The sequence below is a fragment of the Nothoprocta perdicaria genome, unplaced genomic scaffold (assembly GCF_003342845.1).
Source record: "Nothoprocta perdicaria isolate Ctin4 unplaced genomic scaffold, notPer1 scaffold_162, whole genome shotgun sequence".
NCBI classification, from domain to species: domain Eukaryota; kingdom Metazoa; phylum Chordata; class Aves; order Tinamiformes; family Tinamidae; genus Nothoprocta; species Nothoprocta perdicaria.
The window spans coordinates 265,343-288,589 of record NW_020454783.1 but is presented as its reverse complement, the minus strand read 5'-3'; the positions used below and the strand labels follow the sequence as shown (position 1 = coordinate 288,589).

Here is a 23,247-nt window from a genome sequence, read left to right as displayed (position 1 = left end):
CGGCCCTGATGGCGGCACCGCCCGTGTGGAGGGCGGGAATGGGCCCGGCCGCGGCCCTGATGGCGGCATCGCTTGCGACGAGGGCCAGGCCATGGCCCTGGCGACACGAGGGCCCCGCGGCCGCCCCGCTCCCCACACGCAGCCCGTGTGGGGCAGGCAGCGCAGCCCGCGCCGCAGCCCTCGCAATGGGCRGCTCCACAAGCGAAACGCGCCGGGAAACGCTGCTCAGCGGGGCTCCCCTGCCGGGCTCACGCTGCTCCTTCCCAGCAACCAGGCCCTCCCAGGGACCAGGCCCACGGGCCGGGACAGAATCCTCCTCCGACTGCCACCGTTTACTTATTTGCCCGTGGAAAGGGAGAGGAGAATCCCTCATTGCCCCCCATCAGAGGGCCCTCAGGGGCAGCCTTTTAAATAAGAGCTGTTATTTCACACAGGACTCGGGGTCCATCTCAGCCCAAATGTTTTAGTCCCTGTAGCCTCATGAGAAGATACTGTTGTTCGATCTACAYGTTCAATTCTAAGAGCTTTTTTAAGTCTTATACTCACTGCGAAAAGGTTTTGAACTGTCAAGGTAAAAGATGTCCTCTTTTCTGAGCTCCAAACAAAGGAATAATGACAACTTCCATGAACACGACAAAGCAAATGGGAAGAGCGGGATTCTTGTACTGTAACTCACAACAAATTGCAGAAAAGCCAACAAGCATCCTCAGTTAGGTTTAAAARGGGTCTTTTAAATGGCCTCCCTGCCTCCATCACTGACATTTCTGACTGCCAGCTGCAAACATTAATTGTATTTTCAGCACAAACAGCCCAACAAGCTGTATTATAAGGTCCAGTTAAGGATCAGCATCTCAGACAGTTAGGCAGACAGCGACTCAACTTACAGGCTTAACAGCAATGTTGGTAAATCACAGTATTGACCACGGTAACGCTCAAAATTTATTGGCAAGTCTTAAAATATTCCATAAAACTTTTTGATGATTTCTTGTTGCAGCACTACAGGAGCAAAACAGATGTCAGCAAAAGAGCATCAGAGAGAAAACAAAAATGGACCAGAATTGTCACAAGTCTGGTCACATYGGCTTGTCCCCAAACTTGAATTCAATTCAGCTGTAGCCATAAAAAGAGCAATAACTGAGGAACACCAAAATGCAGGAGAACTATTAAAAAAAAAAAAGGATTGAAGTGAAGGGAAAATGGCACAGACTGAAAAACAAAGCCCTTTATGAGAAAAGGGAGAAACGGGAAAGAGAAAGGATCTCTCTTCCACCTGAAAGATYGTTTCTGACAGCTACTGACAGGAATCACTGCTTTCAGAAAAATCAAAAAAGATGTTAAGAAATAACTAAAGGTAGAAAACTGAACTGAAACAGTCAGGTATTTTCTGCACACTGCAGAGGAAAAAGGGTTGGCAAAAGAGAACGAAGAGAGGAAAAACACCATGTTATTGGCACTAGGTGTTTTCTACCCAACATCAAAACAATCAAAACACCAGGAAAAAAAMCATTTGAATGAGGGTCCATCCCAGTTTTCCAATCTATATTTAGAATTTACAACCTTGACATCTCTTCCTCTTTYCATTTTCCAAGCGAATCAATTGTTATATATAAACACACTTCCTTTACAACGCTGAACATAGTCCCAGACCTGATTTGACATAGAAAAACCTGCCTCAGGAAGACGTATCTCTCRGAAAGATCAGGGGAGCTGGAGGCTGTTCCAAGTCTTTCTAGGAAATTGTGCCTCAGAAGAAAAAGTAACCAGTAAAAGGCTAGTTCCTTTCATATTCACACATGTTAAGATGACAAGGCACCACTCTAATTGTCTAGTCTGATCTCTGCAGCAGTGCAAGCCAAAGTGTTTCATCCAGTGACTGCTACATCATGCCAAGAACTTCCACTGAATTAYAGCACATGCTTTGAGAGATATTCAAACCTGACAGGGAGGGCAGATATGGCACAGAACCCAACAAATTCCAAGCTAAGCTGCTACAAATTTGCTGTAAATTCTGTGCTTGGAACCAAAGCAGCGTTTGCAGGGAAATGCCTTCCCACTTCCAGAGCAATAGGACGTAACCATACAGAGGTACCACAAYGTGGCTCTTTCCAAAGGACCAGCACACGGATGCTATTGCAGGTTACACAGCAGTATTTGCAGCATCTCCAGTTATGGAGTGGCTACAATTATTTCTGCTTTGATCCACTTAACAGAACTCACTTATGCCCTTCTCTCGTCTTTTACTGACATTTGCTCCRACCTTGTTTCATTCCTTTAAGGAAACAACATCAGACTCTTGCCCTGTGAAGCACACGGGGATGCGCCAACGCACTCTAATAACCAAAGGAACAGCCAAGGCAGACACCTCTCGGCCACTGTATCGTCTAAGGACACCCCCTAAAAGCTCAACAATTGACACAGCAAATAAAYGATCCTCTCTGTGAATCATCCTTCATTTGTTATGTTTTTTTCCCCTTCAAGTCCACACTATGGGCTTATATAGAAAAACGTGAAACTAAAAGCAGTAGTTGCAGTTCGTATCACCAGCCGTTTCGTGGGCCCTTATTTCTAATTAAATGTGTTGTTGTCCACATAAACAACCTTTTATAGAAGTAACAAAATATACGACTTTAAACAGATGTTTTTATCTTGGTTCCAGTTTGAACGCAGAGGAACCTTTCATCAATACTCCTTTAATGTGCTGCGAATCCACAGGTTTTCAAGATCCAAACGTGGTATAAAAGGCACTGCACCCCCATTGTGAGTAAATATTACACGATCACTTTTCAGGCTGTAGTCTTTAAAAAGAAAAGATAAAAGCTGTGTAACAAAGCCAGCTTCCTTACAATAGACTTGTCTTATTTTGACTRCAGTATCAACACTGCTCTCAGTAAATGAATTTGCTATTCCATAAATTAAGCTCCACAAAGACAGCCAAGCTAATGCGCTCCACAAAGGCAGTGGCGTTAATGTCAAGTCTCCTTGTGCCTTTACTTGCTTTACGGGCAGCTGAGGCCAGCACGTTGCACTCACCCTTCTGAAGCAGAGAGAGTGTCCGGGGGCTCCAGTGTCACTGCACACTCTCCAGATGCAACAGCAGCTCAGACACAAGCATTAGGACTCAAGTTCTTCTTTAGTACCTGAGATTAGCATTTCTCCCCGAGCAGACTCCTCCATGGCTGGAGGCAAGCCTAGATTTCTGTACTTTCCTTTCCTTTTCCCCAAATTGAAGTGCTAAACACTTTAATGAGATTTAGTGACTCAATTTATGAGAAGTTACATGCTAAACTACAAAGGAAAACGGTCAAGTTTTGAACTTTAAAACATTCACTGAGTGTTTAAATGCAGCCTGACACATACACACTTTCAGTGAAGCGAGGGCGGTTTCCAAGAATCTGAAATTTCAGGAAAAAATGTCTCCATCTTTCTTGTCCAGTGCATTTTTACTACTCTTCCCAAAATAAATATATAAAATAATAATAACAAAAAACACATCCCACGATTGTTAGATGTTAAAGTAACAAAAACTTTAATGAAAGTACTCCTCCAAAGATCAAAGAGGCAGCACATATCCCCCAAAGCAGGTTAAATATAGCAGATCACCGTAGCCTTTTGTAGCCTTTCCCAAGTTATGACACTGCTAATGTAGATCACAACTATCTCTGAGGCCACACACCGTATTATAAACAACCTGCAGCACAACAGGATAAAAAGTGAGGGGAGATTTCTATCTCAGCAATACTTTATTCTCAATGCCCTGCCAGTTTGGGATGGTTTTTCTGCCTTAGTCACTTAGAAGTTATGAAAGAAAACAAAATAGAAAAAGATCAGAGAAAAGCAAAATACAAGTAGGACGCAAAACAAGCAGGCAAATTTTCCTGTGACACCTGCCAATAATCACTACTTGCGAAAAGAAAATTTATCTTAAGTGGTAGGAGCTCACAGTTGGTTTCTCCTTAACTGTGAGCCAAAACCTGGAGACCAAGCCTAGCTGTCCAGCCTAAAACTTCAAGGCCTGCAGCATCCTCCACCCCAAGACGAAGGGCGCCAAGGGCCTCATCCCATGGGGACAACTGGTGGGGCTGGTCAGTCTGTGGTTCCACTCAGTCACCCCATGGCCACGCGGGCAGGTCAGGGCTCCCTATTGCCCAAATCCCCACGGATGCAGCCCAAGTCCCTGAATGCAGGAGCCAGCATGTGCCAGGGAGCGGGAACCGACAGCCGCGACGGCGGCGGAGGCGAGAAAAGGGCTCTCCATCCCTGTGAAAGGACGTTCACAGCCGCCTGGATTCATGGATTAGAAGCAGCCTGAAGCTTCTGCATCAACATCTTGGTATCCGCCCTCTTACTGTTCTTATTTATCTTTATTTATCTTATTTATTATTAATATAAATAAYGACAAGGTTTACTTAAATCGCCTAACCAGAGGACAAGAAGGCAGTCTCATGAACTTCGGGGAACAAAGCTGTGTCTACTCTGAAGTAGCAGGCAGCGATTTCAGCTGCAATTGAGGGACAAAAAAACCCCACTACTCAGCCAAACTCTGTTGCTTGCATAGATTTTATGCTGCTTTCTTGATTGTAACTGAAGTTTGAAGTTTATTTTGGTGTCTTTGCCAGAGTGAGAACTGGAGTCTGCTGCAGATGCAGCTACAAGTTGTGAAGGTGCCGTCAGCTGCTCTGCTCACAAATCACACAGGTAAAACATGAAGAACGCTTCCAGGGGAAAGCACGAGTCTAGCTGAACTGTCCTAACCTGTACGTAGACAAGGCCTAAGCCCGGTGAAAGTGCTGTCCAGCACCTCCATTTCATTGGAGGCAGAAAAGAAGCGGACGTTTAGAAGCACTACCTAAAATCTGATCAAATCGTTCCCTGAACCCGCAGCTCTCCGGGGCACGGCAGCRGGCAGGTCTCCACGGCTGGGTATTTAGCCCAAGCGCTCTACGCTGCGCAGAGGAAGATGAAAGGCACTCGCATCGCTCCCTGCCAGGCTGCAGGTGGAGGAGGGAGCAAAGYAAATTCTGTAATAGGCTTTTTTGGTAAATGTTCCGCCCTAATTGCTCGACTTCATAGCACAAATTCCTCTGACAGACACTTAATTTGCTCTTAAAATCCTGTCGGATCCTGTCGGCCTGCACAGCACCTGTAAGTTATGAGAGCCACGCAGGAGGCTCCAGAAAGATCCCGAAACGACAAGTCAGTGCAGACGATGGCACCAATTTTACATCTCTTGACTGCTCAACTGACTTACATGTAATATGTAAAATTGCCCGAGAGAAATATTTGCAAAGCAAAAGCAGCAACCCAAACCACATCTGCATATGGCTTCTTGTATTAACACTCACTCTGACTGGGTAGTAAGATATTTATGCACACAACTTTAAACTGTAAGTAGTCCCATTGACTTAGCAGGGATTACTCATGTGCCTAAAGTTAGGCAGCGGCTTAAGTACCTTTTGAAATACAAATCTGAATTCAGTTCTGATAAATGAAAAGTAGCAGCAGCCAAACCAGCACCTCATTACAGTTTAAGACCATGTTGTTTTCTTACAACAAGGGATATTCCTTGTGTACTGGTATCTGCTGGAGTGAGCACATGGTTAGGAGGGAGCAGGCCATCAGGAAGCAAAAATTCTCTGGCAAAAACACCAAAATAAACCTCAAACTTCAGTGAAAATCAAGAAGGAAGCATAAAGAAGGCAGCCAGTACGGATTAGGGGKGGACCTGCTGGAGAGCAGCCCTGCAGAGAGGGACCTGGGTGTCATGGTGGACGACAAGTTGACCATGAGGCAGCAGTGTGCCCTGGTGGCCAAGAAGGCCAACGGGATCCTGGGGTGCATTAAGAAAAGCGTCTCCAGCAGGTCGAGGGAAGTGATCATCCCCCTCTACTCAGCCCTGGTGAGGCCACATCYGGAGTACTGCGTCCAGTTCTGGGCTCCCCAGTACAAGAGGGATGTGGAGCTGCTGGAGAGAGTCCAGCGCAGGGCTACCAGGATGATCAGGGGCCTGGAACATCTGCCCTRTGAGCAAAGGCTGAGRGAGCTGGGCCTGTTCAGCCTGGAGAAGAGAAGGCTGAGGGGGGACCTGATCAGYGTSTATAAATACCTCAAGGGAGGCAGTGAGGAGGAGGGGGSCRGCCTCTTTTCAGTGGTGGCCAGCGATAGGACTAGAGGAAACGGCCACAAGCTGAGGCACCAAAAGTTCCACAGGAACTTACGGAAGCATTTCTTGACAGTGAGGGTGCCAGAGCCCTGGCACAGGCTGCCCAGGGAGGTTGTGGAGTCTCCTTTGGAGATCTTTAAAACCCGCTTGGACGCAGCCCTGTGCCACGTGCTCTAGGTGACCCTGCGTGTTGGACTAGATGACCTCTGAGCTCCCTTCCAACCTTAAGCATTCTATGATTCTATAAAAATCTATACAAGTAACAGGGTTTAGTTGAGAAGTGGGTTTTTTTTGTCCCTTAGTTGCAGCTGAAATCGCTGTCTTCTGTTTTTGAATAGACACAGCTTCGTTCCCCAAAGTTCATGAGACTGCCTTCTCGTCCTCTTGTTAGGCGATTTAAGTAAGCCTTGTTGTTACTTATTTTAATAATAAATAAGATAACAAGAAATAAGAACAGTAAGAGAGTGGATACCAAGATACTGATGCAGAAGCTGCAGGCTGCTTCTCATCCACGAAACCAGGTGGCTGTGCACACAGGGAAGGAGAGCCCTTTTTGTGGCTGTGGCCCCCTTTGGCTGATACTCGCCTTCTCTGCATCAAAAAGGATATCAAGATTGCCAGACGTGAGCCCAGAAGTAAAGCAGATACGCAGGATAACAACAAGACTTCTCCACTCATACTGGCCCAAGAGCTCTCACACGTCTCCCCCCTCAGCAGCTTCTTTCTCCCTGTGCAGCTTAGTTTCCTCCTGGTGCTTCACTCCCGCACGGGCTGAGGGGAAGGGCTGTGCTGGCACCCAGATGTGCAGCTCCGCTGGGCACACCAGCAGCCACCCTGGCACCCCTTCCTGGGGAGCCGGACACCGAGGGGCGGCAGAAGTGACACCCAAAGGTGCATGTGGGGATCACGGGATCCCAGCGAGCCGGAGCCCCTTCCCGCCGCTCCGAGGGGAGCGCAGGAGCACAGCCACACTACCAGGCAAAGGAGCTTGCAAAGAAGGGGAGCACGAGAGGTTCGGGCGGTGAAACCCACGCGACAGCACCCTGTGCAACGTGGGCTGTTTACCTGCTGCCATCGGGCTTAGCCTGGCGGATAAGAGGAGCTTTAGGCTAAGGGCAAGGGTTTAATCTTGATATCCTTTTTAATGTGGAGAAGGCGAGTAGCAGCCAAGGGAGGCCGCAGCAACCAAAAAACCAGGGAGACAAAGAAAGGATGAGGGAATCACTCCAATTATGGGAGCTAAAGAAAAAACAAACCTGCTGTAGTATCAAATGAGATGAGTGATGTGAAATACGTCCACTGGTTATAAACTAACGCAAGAGGAAGAAGTGAACCCAGATTCCTTTCATCTGATAGCAGAATTTGTTGTCTTGATGTATGTAAAATCATTTTCAGAAGTGCATAATGAATGAAACTTTAATTCATTTGTCAAAAATGCTGAAGCTACAAAAGTGAAATACAGGATCCTAAATCAACCAGGCACTGATTWACTGATTGCACTTGCAGAAGATAATAAAAAATACAGCTGCTTGGTTGTCTCATGTATAAAGAAACATTCTCCCCAGTGGTTCTTAAATTTCCCTTAACCACAATTTTAAAATCAAACATGTACATGTACAAATCAGAACTCAGTGTGCTAGCACACATCAGCCTACATTTTATACATATATATATATGTAAACAAATCTGGAACATATATGACAACTATTCTTTTAGCTGATCTAACACGGGCCACATAGCAGGAGAGCTAATGCTTTCATGACCATGTAACACAAACACATAAACATCTTTACATACCATCTTTGTGCCATAAATAGGAAACTGAATGAAAGGGGGGTTGTTTTTTAACCCAGGCTGCTTGAAACACAGGTCTCATTATCTCCAGCATGAGGATTTTCAGGAATACAACTGCTGTTTCATCTTCATGCCAAAATCACCAGATTTCATCTCCTCTGGACACCCGCAAATCTCTCCCCAATAATTCAGTAAAAACCCACAGCAGAAAATGAAGCTTTTGTAAAGAAACTCATCTTCCTACTCCCAACTAAAAACATGTTTAAAACCTAGACCAAAAATAAAGGTCATGGTTACATCTTCCAAGTATCTTTAACTGATTTAATGAATTCAGTTATCCACATAGAACAAAATGAAAATCTAACGTCACAACCGAAGAATCTTTTAAGCATATTGGGTGAGAAATGATGCAAAGGTAACAGATAGATCACTGCAAACGTGCGGATTCCCGCTGCGATGCCGATGCCGGCTCGCTCGCAGGCCCTTTGCCTGGATGAGGCCTCGGCTCCTTCGCGGCCCGCCACAGGGAGGGAGGGACAGGGCCCCGTTTCGCACCAGCCCTMTGACCACCAAGGTCCTGTTTCTTAACCCAGCGTCTGTTCCGAAACAAAGATGCATTTCCTAAGATGCTCTGGCTTGAATATTTTCTTAAAATCTTGTATGTAAAACAAAGTTCCCTTCAAAATGCTTTCAAAGCAAACAGACATAGCTTCTATATGGGAAGCAGTTACTAAGCTACCAACTAGCTCAAAGGAATAATTTCTGSTATTCCACCCTTTGCCTCCAGCTCCCGAGATGCTGTTAACGGGCACCTCGAAGAGCTCCGTGTTTTGCAGCACCCCTTAGGAGGGACTGAAGTCCAGTTTAGTCCGTAACCAGCTATGAGTTTTATGTGGAGAGACACAAACATTTGCCAGCCAGGCTCAGTATTCTCAGGTGAAGAACCCTGTGCAACAAACCATGACAAGTATTTCTACTGTCACTGCTCAGTGCTTGCAAGCTACTTTTACTTGTTTTAATGAACAATATTCACAGTGTTTTAGTCTGTCTTACAACTGCATTTGCAGTTGTTGAAAATAGAGCTTTATGGGCTTAGGAAATGGGAGGTACATTGGGTTTTGGTGCMGTTCCAGCACTACTGGAAGCTCGTGATGGCTTCAACAACTTAAACACAACCTGGGCTGCTGAGTGCGAAGCTGCCCAGGAAGCTGTCTTGCATAACAGAAAAAAAGCTACGTAAATTATGGCAACCTAGTAGAACAAATTGAGAAATAGGCACATTTCTGAAGATTAATCAAATATAGACACTTCAGAGGCAGCCCCTGACACACAGGGTGGCACTTCCCCCGTAGTGTGGAACAGCCTGGGCTGCCTGGGACTGGCGGGCTCCTCAGCTACCTGCTTTAGAAATAAATCCACACTCGGATCACACAACCCAGAATCTCTGCTTTTATGGATTCACACATGCAGTACGGACAGGGAAGCCTTATTTTCCCTAAGAAACCTTAAACTCTGAGCAAAGGAAGGATGCTCATGAAGGCATTTAAAAACTAAACGAATGAATTACTCCAACCATAAATTTCAAAGAAATTCCAATATTCCCCCCAAAAGAGGTGCACATACTTTAAGAATTTGAATCTCTCTCTCCCAAACACCTGCAGTTCTACTCATACCTGTCCAGATGAACTTATGCCACAAACAAACCCACCAAATTTTGAAGTTTCTAAAACATTTTTGCTTTAAATAGGAAGCATATCAAAAGAAAAAAAACACCAAACTAATCTTCTGCACAAAGAACAGGAAGAAAACTGTCACGTTCTCTAGTTTGCATTTATAACAGGGCTCTATCTGGAGATTAGAATAGTTTCAAATCTATTGTAGTTCAGGATATGACGTGATAATTTAAGGGACGCAGATAATTTAGTCCACAATATCTATTCATATGAACAAAGAAAGCAAAAGAGGGAATACAAAAARCTTCCATACCTCACACTCCTGGATTATTCCTATTTTAAACAGATTCATCATTCATGAAGGCATACACAAAAAGGGGGTTTTTTTTGGTTTCTTTGAGTTTTTATCTGTAGTGCAACACTAACTTTTGTGGAAAATACATCAGATTTCATTTCCATCAGACTGACTTATTTTCTAAGTAATTTCTGAACTTTACRTGAAGCCTAATTTCAAAATGCTGGAAAGACATTTAACACTCTTCATTCATGTTATATGACAGTATTTTTTATTAACAATTAAGAAAACCTTGGAAATTTGAAGAAAAGCTGAAAAGGTCTGCCAAAATAAAAATAAACACGATAAAAYATTCAAAGCCAATTAATAAGTCCTCTTACCTTGTTCTTTTATCTGACGAATTTGCTTCACAGTTTCTTTCAAGATTGCACATTTGTCAGGTTTAAAGTTAAAGTTGTCAATGTCATTAAAATTTGCAAAAATCAGTTCTGCAAGTTCTTCTATGTATTTATTCTCTTGCTCTCGATTGCGTTTCTCAGTGCTTCTTTTGGGGCTGAAAGAGCAGATTAAGAACGTATTTGATGTCAGGCTGTTTGACTCCTGGACAGCTTGAAAATGACAGTAATGTGATAAAGGTACAAAGAACTSCCCCAACTACAAAAATATATCTTAAAAAAAAATGGCAAACAGAAAAGAGAATTTTATTAGTGAGTTACACTAGGCAAGCCTGCCTAGCTCTGCTACACAGAGCGAAAGGAAACAGCAAGCTGTCTCTCCCTAACTGTTTGAGGAATAAGGATGATTCRCAGTGACTTGTACATCATAAATGGTCTAACCTGGGTCCAAGCTGATCGGGATCCTTGCGTTTTCGTGACTCTGCCCTGGATGGGTCAGAGGAATTTTCTCCCATCCCACTCATCTTGAACACATATCAGCAACTGAAAAAGAAGAAAGTACAGGGAAAGAGTTATTCTGGAGAAACCATAAATATAGTTCTGCTTATACTTCTGAATCTCTTGTTCCATGAGAAGGTCAGTTTTTACTTTGCAAATCTGTCATTTGCTGAGGAGTTTGCTTGAAAGGTACCAACAAAAATACTGTATTTGTTACCTGAGAAAATACAAAACTCCCTCAGAAGAAAAAYTGTGATGGACAAATAAAGCCTCATCACCTCTTCCAGTGTTACCAGTTATGTAAGAAACAGGTAAGTGCATTTTGTGCCTGGGCTCATGAATTTTCATGGCAGTTTTGCACGGTTGAATGGGAAGAGCCAGAGGAAAATCCATAATGCCACACAGGATAAACACCASAGAGCTGAAACCCGGGAGATGAAACATGTATCCTGGGTACACGACAAAGTGACACATATCTCAGAATCCCAGAATGGCTGAGGTTGGAAGGGACCTCTAGAGGGCATCCAGTCCAACCCCCTGCTCCAGCAGGGACACCCAGAGCACGGGGCACAGGGCGGCATCCAGGTGGGTTTGCAAGATCTCCAGAGAAGGAGACTCCACAGCCTCCCTGGGCAGCCTGTGCCAGGGCTCTGGCACCCTCACAGTGAAGAAGTTCCTCCTCACATGGAGATGGAACTGCCCGTGTTGCAACTCATAGCCACTGCCCCTTGTCCTGTCACTGGTCACCATACAGCATTACAAACACAGTGTTTGCCCAAGTGCATGTACAATAATATAGTAGAAACAGAACATCTGTCACCAGCAGGTATCACTGAGGAACTGATAAATATTTTGTATGTTTAATCTACTTCATAAGGAAAATAACATGTCAGGTTGTCATGTGTTAAAACTAAAACTGCAGGTCCCTTCCTGCTGCTGGCTCCGCATGCGGGCCCCAAACTCACGTTCTGGGAAGCGCTTTGGCCAGTTATTGCTCTTATACAGGGCAGCCGAGGCTGAATTCACACRGCTGCACAAGATGCAGCTGCTGGAGGTTTGCTCCACTCCTTCATCCAGGTGGAAACTCCCTGGGTGCTTTTGATAAAGAGAGGGAGCAAGACTAACTTGCCGGTTGTTCCCATCCGTTTCCATATGACCTGTCAAACTGGCGGCCCAAGGCAGGCAGGCAGCAGAAAGACTGGGGTGTCTTTCCTGTTCCCTTGGGGGATTCACAAGGTCTTGGCAGGAATGRTGACAGCGCCTTTTGGAGTAATACCTGGGCTACCTTCTTCTCCATCCTGCTGTACATGAACACGTGCATGCACACATTATACACGTATATGGGGGGGTGCATGTACACACCGACACACACACACACACATACAGACACACACACACACACACACAGGCTGCTGATGCTTGGAGCACCAGCCCCGGTGCAGAAGGGGAAGGGTGGTGGGCGCTGCTGCCCGGGACCTCCTGCTCAGGGCACCAGAGCACCCTATTCAGGGCACCGAGCGCCCGCAGCCCTGGGGCCTGGCACCCAACACTCCTGCACCACCGCCCGCCTTCACCCACTCTGCCCTGCCAAGCACCTGCAGTGAGTCCTTATTTTACTTAAATACGTCATTTTTCAGCAGCCAGGGTGGGAAAACAGTGATCGTGATGAGAGCAGCGCAGCCCCGAGATCACGTAGAAGCCCAACGAGACTCYGACGGTGCCCTGAAGTTGAGAAGAAAGCTCAGGCTGGGGAGCCCCTTCTTTYCTCGGGCGTCCCCAACGACACGTGGGACACGCCGATCGGCTGAGCACCTTTCCAGAGAAGGGGAGCAGGGCCCTTCAAGCAGAGCCCCCACACCGGCACCCACAGGAGCTCCAGCCGGAGGCGAGCATTCATAGGGAGCTTCCCGCATCTCACCACCCCGGGAAAGCAAGCGGGAATCCATCACAGTTATCCCATCTAGTCTTCCCRTGTAACTTCAAAGAGGCCTTGGTTTTGGCAGGGCTGGGGCTCTGTGTGGGCTCCGGGACGCCCGGCTTGGCTGCTCCCGCACCGSCACGGAGGCGGCTCAGCGGGACGCGCCGCGAGGACGCGCTGACCCGCACCCGCCAACAGCTCCGGGGCTTCRTCCTGCGGCGCTCAGGGGCAAAACACAAGACCCCCAGTTGGAAACCAGGACCTCCTCCCCATGTTAAAGTTAGCAGAACTTCTGCTAAGCAAACAGCTTCTGTTTTATTTGCCCTTACAAACCATTAAACCTGTTTCTCAGCAGCATAATCAGTTTGTTCCTAGAATGAGTTACTGGGGTTTTTACTCATCACAAAGTTTCTCTGGAAATCCACCGCCCGCTCCACTCATTTTCTCTTCTCCCAATATTCACAATAACAACAACAACAACAACAACAACAACAACAACTCAACAGCTTGCAGATCTGTCCCGTAAGCTCTACAGTTGCTGTGTTTTGGGCGCCTGTCCCTGCAGAGCTCGGGAGGGAGGAAGGAGCTTTGGGGTGCTCCGAGGGCTCTCTAGGGAAGCCTCTCCCAAGCCAGGCCCAAAGCTGCTCCGTGCTCTCCAGCAAGGGCACTCCGAGGCAAAGGGATGCAGGCCAGGCACTCACTTCCCGAAGCGCTGTGCTCGGTGGGACGCACAGAGCCCTGCTGTTCCCTCGCGGCTCCGAAACCCTCATGCTCTGAGCCCGGCGGCTGACTGACAAGCCAGGGGCTCCAAAGTTTGGGCTCAGTTAAACCATCCCCTCGAGGGCAGCACCGCAGATCAGAAAGCGGCGCTYGCCCTGCTCCTCTGATCCTTTTCTGCCTCTCTTTAGGACTCTCTAGAAAGAAGAAAGATAGAAAATACTGGACAGGTATGTTCATCTAGCACTTCAAAAACAGCAAAAATGTAATACGTGCTCCATCACAGGACCTCTGAAACTGAATTTGGCCACCAAATCAAGAAGTGGGTAAGGCTGACTCAGTCTGGCATGGAATAGAAAAGGGACTAACCAAACCAGGAGTTAATAAAACCCAGAAATGGCAGTAATTACTGAATTGTGAAGAAAGGAATATTTCTGTTAACGAACTAATGGCATTATGGCACATAATAAAATCAGCCTGCCTTCACTTGCAAGAAAATGCCTTCCAAAGACAGATGAGAATAAACGTCTTCCAGGGTGAGCCAGCCTGCCAGGATCAGGCGCTGCCCTCGCTGTCGGGAAGCTGCCTGGGAGCTGCAGCACATTCCACATCAGAAACAGAGCCCCACACCCCGGCACCAGTGGTTTGCCTGCGGTGCTGCTAGCAGATTTGTCATTGCAATATAGATTTTTTTCCCAACTTGTCCTAAAAAAAATAAAAAAAGTACAACTAAATAGGAACTTGCTGACTTATGATCAACACTGATGCCTGAGCTTCAAAAGTTCATGTGTTCATGTGCATTTCAGCCTCATTTCAACTGTTAAATGTAAATCACAAAAGCAGAAAATGAAGTGAACACACTCGCAGGGAGCGGGTGCTGGCAGCTGCAGCCACCAAAACCCTGCTGGTTTCTACCTGATCTCGGGAGGTTTCAGAGACAGGGCTGGAAAGAGGTTTCAGTTAATTCTTTCTTGTTATCAGCAGCAAAACAACCACTGGCGCTCTCATTGTGCCACTGCATCCTCCTTCACACCCTCCRCCAGAAACTCCTCTCTGCTAGAGTATACACAGAGACTTTTTAGCCTAATTATAAAGCAATAGGAAACTCGATATTTTTGCAAGACATTCTTCTTCCAAGAGAGAAAAAAAAAAAAAAGGAATGTAAGCCGAAAATAAAATACAAGGGAGGGGAGAAAATGTATAAGAAAAAGAGAGGCCTTGTAAAGGAGGAGACAGAGGGGAAAAAAACCTATGGCAGGAATCAACTGCACGGATTTGTGGAGGCTCCTCTACCCCTCAAATACCCAGGAGAAACCCGGCCCTGGAGAAACCCTTTGAGCAGGGATYGGCAGCGCCACGGCAGCCAGTTAATCACCAGAGCTAAGGCACAGGAACATAAYGGGCATTTTCTCTCTTATCAGCGCAGGCCATCTTCCAAAGAGGGCCTGTTAAACTGTCAGATTTACTACAAGCCTGACAAACGGAGGCAAAGAGTAAGTGCGGATCACACCTTCCTGGCGGCCACTTCAGCCTGAAGGGAACAAGCCAGGGGCAGAGCGGCCTGTGATGGTGGCAGCGGTGGCAGCGGCGGCAGCGGGATCGTCGTCATCATCATCATCATCATCATCATCATCAGCAGCAGCAGCAGCAGCAGCAGCAGCAGCAGCAGCAGCAGTAGCAGCAGTTACAGCAGCAGTGGCAGCAGCAGCGGCAGCAGCAGCAGTGACAGCAGCGACAGCAGTGGCAGCAGCAGCAGTGACAGCAGCGACAGCAGTGGCAGCAGCAGCAGTGGCAGCAGCAGCGGCAGCAGCAGCAGCAGCAGCAGCGACAGCAGTGGCAGCAGCAGCAGTGGCAGCAGAGCACCAGGAGCTGCTGAGCACGGGAGCTGCTCGGAGTTATTTGAGGAATCCCCGGAGCGCTGAGCAGAGCCTTGAGGACTTCCCAGGCCTCAGGAGGCCCTGGGGGACGGGGTAGGACGCCCGGGCAGAGGCTGCCGGGGCCTCGGGACACCCTTTGCTGCTGCGAACGGCTGCARCCTCGGAGCAGACCTGGACACGGCATCCGTGGCCGGCTCTGCGTTCCCGTGCGCTCTGACTCGCTTTCCCCTTCTCCCTGCACACCTTGTGGGAACAAGCCACGCGTCCCACAGCCCACACAGGGCCCTCGTCACCGCAGGGCTCGCGCGGTCGGGATGCACCCGCGCCCCACACTCCCCTCCCGCACAAGCAGGACCCACCGCCCCGGCGGTGCAGCCGCCAGCGCCACCCCACACTCGAAGCACAAACACACACTCACGGACATTGCCACCAAATTCCCATTCTCAAGGACACATGAAACTGCCTGCAATGACTGCCACCTCGCAGGGGCCACATCGTATAAAATGGAAATGTAAAAACATAACCTTCCTATACGCAGGGTGGCACCAGCAAGCTGCAAAACTCCAAAGCCACCTTCAAAGGGTCTCCATGAACATCTGATGTGCGCCCACGTGTTTCTGTGAGGAGCCTTTCCCATCTGCAAACACCACTAGTTAATCACAGGACACAGTTTCTTTTGAAGAAGAGACTATTGAGAATATCATTAAAATGAGATTTACAGTAATAATTACTAAATCCTACTTTACACTTGAACTCCACTAGGTAGAACTAAGAGAAGGAATATAATTTATTGGATAATGTAACTGAGCCTATATATAAAAGAACAGCAAACTGACTCCAGCACGTCCCACTCCTGTATTTTTGCTCGGCGTCTCCGAAAGGTCCCAACAGCCGAGGAGCAGGCGCTGGAGCTGAAGGCTCCTTCCTCAGGCACCTCCTTCCCGGAGTTCTCCGCAGCGGCTCTGGAGGAGCAAGGCGCTGCTGCCACCGCCGTSTTTCCAGGCTGAAAGCCAGTAACACTCATGAATTTTTTAGCTAAAAGACACTCCCAGATGCCACTGGGAAGCCTGGCTAATGAACACATTAGGCTGCAAAGGGGCAGCAGCAGCGGCAGCTCTTCAGCACGTGCTGCAGCTAGCAAGTGCCGAGCACTGATGCTCCACGTTGCAGACCGGTATTTAACAGCGCTTTCCTTGGAGGAAGTTTCCTCAGGCCAGAAAGACAAACGGTTGTGTTTTGTGTCCAGGTGGTCAGCACCAGCGGGTTGACAACGCCACGGGTCTGCTCCAGGCTCCACAAAAAGAACCCAGCCCGACACGGYGCTCTCAGATGGTTCCTCCTTTCTGTGTTCCCACAGGCTAAATCTCTTAATAGAGCCCGTCACTGAGCTGCTTACGGATTAGCCCATGTCCACCAGCCCTAATATGCCCAGGAATAGCAAGGCTAGGCTTTAGCAGGAAGGCAGAGAAGAAATAGCACAGGGGGAAACACCACTTTGCTGCAACAGGACGTCAACTTTTGCTCCCTTCACAACTTTTTCAAGTGGTAAAAGTTTTAGCTCTCACTAAAACACTATTTTTTTTTTACTCAAAAAGGAGACTGAAAAGTACTACTGAAAATAAATGCTTCAATACTCTGCATCATAACTTTAGGGGTGGGACTGCATCTCTCCTTACCAACTAGTCTTTCAGATTCTTATTTCTCAATGACAAAAGAAACACAGCTTAATACCACTAAAGTGCCTGTAAAAACACCCCAAACCAACAAACCACCGAAAGATTATTTGTATACACGCCAGCCCACTCTTACATCCTTCTGTTTGTGGTGCCTTAATAAGTTTTTAAAAAAGCAAAGCAAAGGAAAAACAAATCACTATAGAACCATTCACCCTTCTGGGCTGCATTTGAAGGGTATCAAGAAACAGCTGCAGAAAAYAGAGGCCTGCAAAAACCTTCAGTGGAAAAGGAGAAGTCCAAATTCTTACAGAAGATGCTTATTTAAGCGAGATTTTTTTTAGATATATAATTTGTATCTGTTAATATTTGTTCTTATCAGACTGACTGAGCAGCCCAGGCTTTTAAATCCACTGCAGTCCGAGGCAGGTCTCTGTGAAGAGCCAAGCTGACACATGAAGCAATGCAACACACAGGGTATCACCAAACTCGTGTTTAAACGGACCTGGGGGCAAGCTGCTCGGACCTACATCAGCTGTGAGCTGAGCATATTTAATGTTTTAACTGCTATTAAACGCTGTCAGTCTCATTCAAAACGGCTTGTTCCCTTATATACCTTTTTCTTATAGACAATACAAGGGTCAACAGTGAAAGAGCTGCTGTCACAAGCGTAATGCACCACGGAGGAACCCTGCTTTAGCCTCATACATATTATTGGTATCCGCACACACATKGACTGCAATATCGGTAAGTTTGTACAGCTCAGGGTGATTTTTAAATTTTAAAATCACCTTTTAAATCACCTCCCTCCACTTCCTAGGGAGGAAAAGACGACTGCTCACATTAGACGAATTTACGCATCTCTGTGTCCTGGGCACGCCTGCATCAGCATTCAGTATAAGCTAACTGCCTCCAACCAACACGCACGCGAAGCCCGGGCCCCTTTCGATAAAACCTATTCCACCCACAGGAACATCAGGGAACTGAGATCTGTGCAGGCAAAAGGCAGAGGGGAGAACAAAACGGCATTTCTCGATCCATGTATCCAACGATACAGAGCATCCTGAAGCTATGACAGTTGATTCTTGGGGCATCCATTATTTCCCAGCCTCCCCTCACACAGCTAGGGAAGGTATCAGCCCTATGGGCCACCAGGATGTCCCCAGCATGGCCCTGCATGGCTGTATTACTCCAAGTCTCCCACCCAGATGCTACACCAGCTACAGCCCAAACTTGTGCTCAACCTCAGGCAGGGACATGCACTCCTCCCACCACCTTCTGCAGCTCTAATCAAAACCATGTTCCTCAGCCTAGGAGCAGCTTTGTTGCCTGGAATACAGGATCTCACCGCCTGCTGCTCCACAGTGTGGAGCGCCCAGCTCGGTGCTGCTTCTGTGTCTGACTGCGGATTCAGCTCATGGTTCAGATCTTCACTTAGCTACAGCCCTGGCAGGGACTTTTTCTCTTCTCTCCCACCACCTACTAGTAAGAAGGAGGGTGAAGCTGCTCAGCTTGAGGACATCTGCCCTTTGGGAGATTTGCCTGAAGTTGCCCAATGGCTTCAGAAGTTATTGGGAGGTTCAAGACCACAGAAGTGCATGTGCAGAGCGATTCCCGACGTCTCGAGCACTTGGGAAAACCTATGAAAAACAGCGTTGCTAATTCAACGTTCAAGGGATCTTAGTCCTAACAAAGTTTCAGGCCATCTTTCAAATGCTAAATACAGAATACCTAAAGATTTCATTTGCAGGAAATGKGGTAAAAACAGTATCCAAAGCAGGCTGACATAATTTAACATTTTTATGATGGTGAATCAATAATCTACCAAACACACACTCATCTACAAGATACAAACTCACACACTTCCTTCTAAAGTATTTACTGAGATGCCCTTGTAAGTATGCATTTAATCTAACAGCTAAAACAAGCTGCAATTGCAGAATCAGAAATTCAAGAATCTTTATTCCACAAAACTTCCACTTAAAAATAGGACAAAGCCAAGCATATCTCTAGCTGAGCTGAATAAGCCTTTGATGTGCAGATGGCTGCAGAGCCACAGCAGCGTTAGCCGCTGCCAACAAGGGGAATTCAGCCTCACTGCATCACCATTCCTGTGCTGCTTCACACACGAATGCAGTGTGTGGCACCTATATGAGGTTCAGAACTCGTGAACCATCTCTTAAAATCACATTAACCCCAGTCATCCTCTTTGGTGGSATGCCTGGGTTACGCTGTTCCACCAAGACATGTCACCCATCACCTGCAGCTTCCCAGGGCAGGGGCCCAGGGACATGTAGGGTCCTCTTAGGGACATGTAGGGTCCTCCTATGGAAATGCACGGTCCTCCTAGGGACGTGCAGGGTCCTCCTAGAGACATGCAGGGTCCTCCTGCGGGTACCTGCTGCCGTCCTGCTCACGGGAGGGCTCCGATGACAGGGACGCAGCCCGGGATGACCCCTCTGCCCACGGGCAGGACAGTCCCAGGTGCCCCCACCTGCTCCTGGCACACGTCTTGTCCCGAGCAAAGTACACCCCTTTATCGTGGAAGTGCCACACGGAGGGGAAGGAGGAAGCAAGTTACCACAGCCTTTGGAGGGAATAGCTAGAGGCACTCGTTTCATCTGCCAACACACGGAGTTGGAGGGTATCTCAAACTCGTGCCACAGAAACTATGTCACTAAGCACAAAAATCTAAATTAATAAACGATCCCAGGGCCACACACAAGTGTCTCAAACACCTGAAGTGCCGTGTAAGGATTCACTCCACACAAGCTGTCCCCATCACTGGCTATGCCCTGACCCGATGCACTTACTGCCCTCATGAGTTTAAAAACCCGTCTCTGAACATGTAAAATGACTAGTAATGATTTCAAATTTCCTATCTGTGTCAGTTTTCATGCATACCTTTCCATTTAGTTTAGTAAAACACAGAAGCAAGACCATGGGCAAAAGTTAAAATACTGTTTATAAGCTTTTTAAGGGAAAACAGGAGTCACTAAATGTATTTGCTTTGCTAACTGCCAAGTAATAAAAACTTGTGGTTATAAGTTTTACATTTACAGGAATATATCCACCAATAAAGCAAATATATACGAGTCAAATTAAAGACACATTTGGCTAGTCATTTTTTCTATTGCAGAGGCCAGTTGAAGATGTTTCAGGAAAAAGCACCAGAGTAACTAAGTAGTGATCCTGCCATCRACAAGTTTCTGAGGTGCAGTAGCTCAAGAAGCAGCTTAGCCACAGCAGCCTTTCTGTCCCCATCCCTCCAAACCCATCCTCAGATGGGCCCGATTTGTTCAGAAACCCACGTGTACCTTTGGCCTCCACAGTGCCTACAGGCGCAGGCAAATTGGAAATGTTTTAAGGAAAGCCAACTGAAGAACATGGGAATTTTATCACTGACTTCACTGCAGCTTCTCTGGGTTTTCCTTCCAGAAAATCCTTCCTGGTTTTCCTTCCAGAAATCCTTCCTGGATTTCTTTCTTTTGCATGGGATAAATCACTTCACTCCACGAGCACGTGTCGCAGCTGCGCTCGTATCCCGCAGCCAAGGAAAACACGGCTATTCCACTGGGGGAACGGGGGACTGCTCACTGACAGTCAGTCTATTCTCTTCGTAAATACACACCAGCACCAACCGGTGTTAGCAACAGAAACATTTAGGGCAAAAAAGAGACACAACTGCCAAGAAAGCAGCGGTGAGAGGGGAAGAGCAGACGCATCTTATGGATTAAACCCATTTAACCTAAACCTGAGGGTTGTTCCTTCCTTTAGGATCTTCCCCACATCCTGCCCTTTTCCCTGTGCTCTGCACCCAGGGGCTCTGTGCACCCTATCCGAACACCTCTGTGTCCGACCCAAACTACAGACTCACAGATATGAGCCCATTTCTGGGGGAAAAAAAAAGAAAAAAAGAACAAAAATGGGTGTTCAAACCTCCCCCTTACCTGCAGAGACTAAAATTTCACCTCCCAGTAACAGCCCTCAGTTTAACCCAGCCATTTTTCCAGGCCGAGCACAAGCCAGCAAAGAAGTCAGGTTGCAGGACGACTCTATGGGAATCTCCTCACAGCTCCTGCAATTCTCCCATTCCAACCCATAATTCTCCAATTCCAAAGGCTCTTTGGTTCCCCTGGGTTCAAAGAGCTCGCAGGGTTTGCAGCGTCCRTCCTCAGTCCCCTACTCACACACACCATCATCATCTGGGGCATATTTTAGTATAGTGTCCTAATAAATTTATTTACTTTATTAAAGGAACAGATTTTGATGGTCTATGTTTTTCACACCTTTCTTTTTTTCCCTGTTACTGATATAAGTAAATATAAGTAAATGCAGGGGGACGGGGGGAAGCCAGCCAATGGACTTGGCGATGGCATTGGCTGTCAGTTATCACAGCGAGAACTTGAGCAGAATTCGCCATCAGCTTAGTCCAGGTTAGACATTCCAAGGAGGATTATTTTTTAAAGCAGGGCCTATTTTGCTGCGCAGCGACATCTTCCTTCCGTGCACAAGAAATTTACCCCACAGAGGCACCGCGAGGAGACCTGGCAAGCGCCAGCAGCTTCCCAAGCCGAGCAGCGCAGCCTTCCGCACGACACCGGCGCGGCGCTTTCCCGTTCAAGCGCAGGCAAGGGGTAAGTAATCCCCTCCACCTCCCACGGAGCAGCCTGGAGCAGGAGCCCGGCGGCCCGTGGGCCCGGATGCCACAGCGGGAAGCAGCGAGCTGAAGGAGAGGATCAAGTAAATAAAGAGGCTCCGCTCCCGCTCCTTGCAGTGTGATGTGGAGCAGCTCGCGCGCGCCGCAGTCATCGCAAGTTCTCCTCGTTCCGTCTCAAAGCAGCGGGAGTTTTTTCAGAGCCCTGAGCACAGCAAACGGAGGCGTTTCCTGCGCCTGTCCCGTTAATTATTAAGCAGGTCCTGAGCGCCGCGGTGGCCGGCGCTTTCTCAGGYGCGTGCGGGCAAGGGCAGTTTGGGCCGAGGGCTGCTGCTGCGCTGCGGTAGCGCCCCGTTGCACCCCTCGGCCGTCCTGCCTCTGCTCAGCTCGGGGCAACATCCCACAGAAGCTGGGATTCATTCTCCCCATCTTTGTTGTTGTGGTGGGACAGAATCACTGTTATTGCTACAGGCTGAAGAGCAGCATTTGGCTAAATGCTGTCTATAGCAGAAAAATAAACAAGTAAAAAACCCCAAACCCTCAAGAACTTCCCCAGCAGGCGCCACCACATCCACTAACTTCACGCACTAGGGCCTTCCCTACCACCTCACCCTTTCGGGGGGTTATTATTATTTAAACAATCTGCAATTTTACATGTTGCCCTCCCAAGGTTAAAAGAAAGGCAAACACTGCCAAGACATTTAATGACATCAGCGAGCATAATCATGAGATAAACGTGAGGGCTGCAGATTAACTGAATGTCATTCTGTTTACAAGAGCAAGGGCTTGTACAGAAAACTATTAAGATTAGACCACTGGGCAAGTTATATAACAACAGCAAATGTTTCCGCGTGTTTTGTCTAGTGGAGGTCTCAGCCAGAAAGAGAAAGCTCTGCTGCAAACAACTCTCGGTCTGACTGACTCTGCCTTTCCACRTGCACAGAAATTACCGAACGCTGAATGTTTCGTTGCTGCAGCAGAAAAGCTGCTCTCGGGCTCCCCTTCCTCCTGGCATTGGGAAGGTGGAGATGGGTTTGGGTGCTGTGGAGAGCAGCTGGGTGCTGTGGAGAGGGGCTGGGTACTGTGGAGAGGGGCTGGGTGCTGTGGAGAGGGGCTGGGTGCTGTGGAGATGGACTGGGTGCTGTGGAGATGGGTTTGGGTGCTGTGGAGTGGGGCTGGGTGCTGTGGAGATGGGTTTGGGCGCTGTGGAGATGGGCTGGGGTGCTGTGCTGGATACCAAACCACCTGCTTACAAAACTGCTTCCTGTGCACCAAGACATATCTAGCCCCTAAGGCCATAGAACTATCACAGGCAGCCCCAAGAACACCTGCAGCCATGAAAAAAGACATATACGGACTTGAGGATCAAATGTGCGTCACCTCTTTGCACCTGCATGACAAACATCTTGGAACTGCCTTGCTCAAAAGGGAATCGGCTGCCCTGTCCCTACTGACCTGGCCCCCAGACCCAGCTCCTGCTGCCCTCCACCTTCAGCAAGCCCAGGGAGCCGCAGAAAGGCAGGACCAGCCTGACCCCAAGGCAGGACCAGCCTGACCCCAAAGGCAGGACCAGCCTGTCCCCAAGGCAGG

General features: G+C 47.7%; 1 protein-coding gene across 1 annotated transcript in view; it reads right to left on the bottom strand.

Moving 5' to 3' along the window:
* The window catches only part of NCOA2 (nuclear receptor coactivator 2), a 147,145-nt gene that overhangs the window by 51,276 nt on the left and 72,622 nt on the right, over positions 1-23,247 (bottom strand). Inside the window, exons 2-3 of the mRNA XM_026035600.1 lie at positions 10,759-10,860; positions 10,303-10,475 (exon numbers count right to left, since the gene is read on the bottom strand). Of these exons, the coding sequence (XP_025891385.1) occupies positions 10,303-10,475; positions 10,759-10,841 (256 nt within the window). The 5' untranslated portion in view covers positions 10,842-10,860. The remainder of the gene's footprint in view (positions 1-10,302; positions 10,476-10,758; positions 10,861-23,247) is intronic.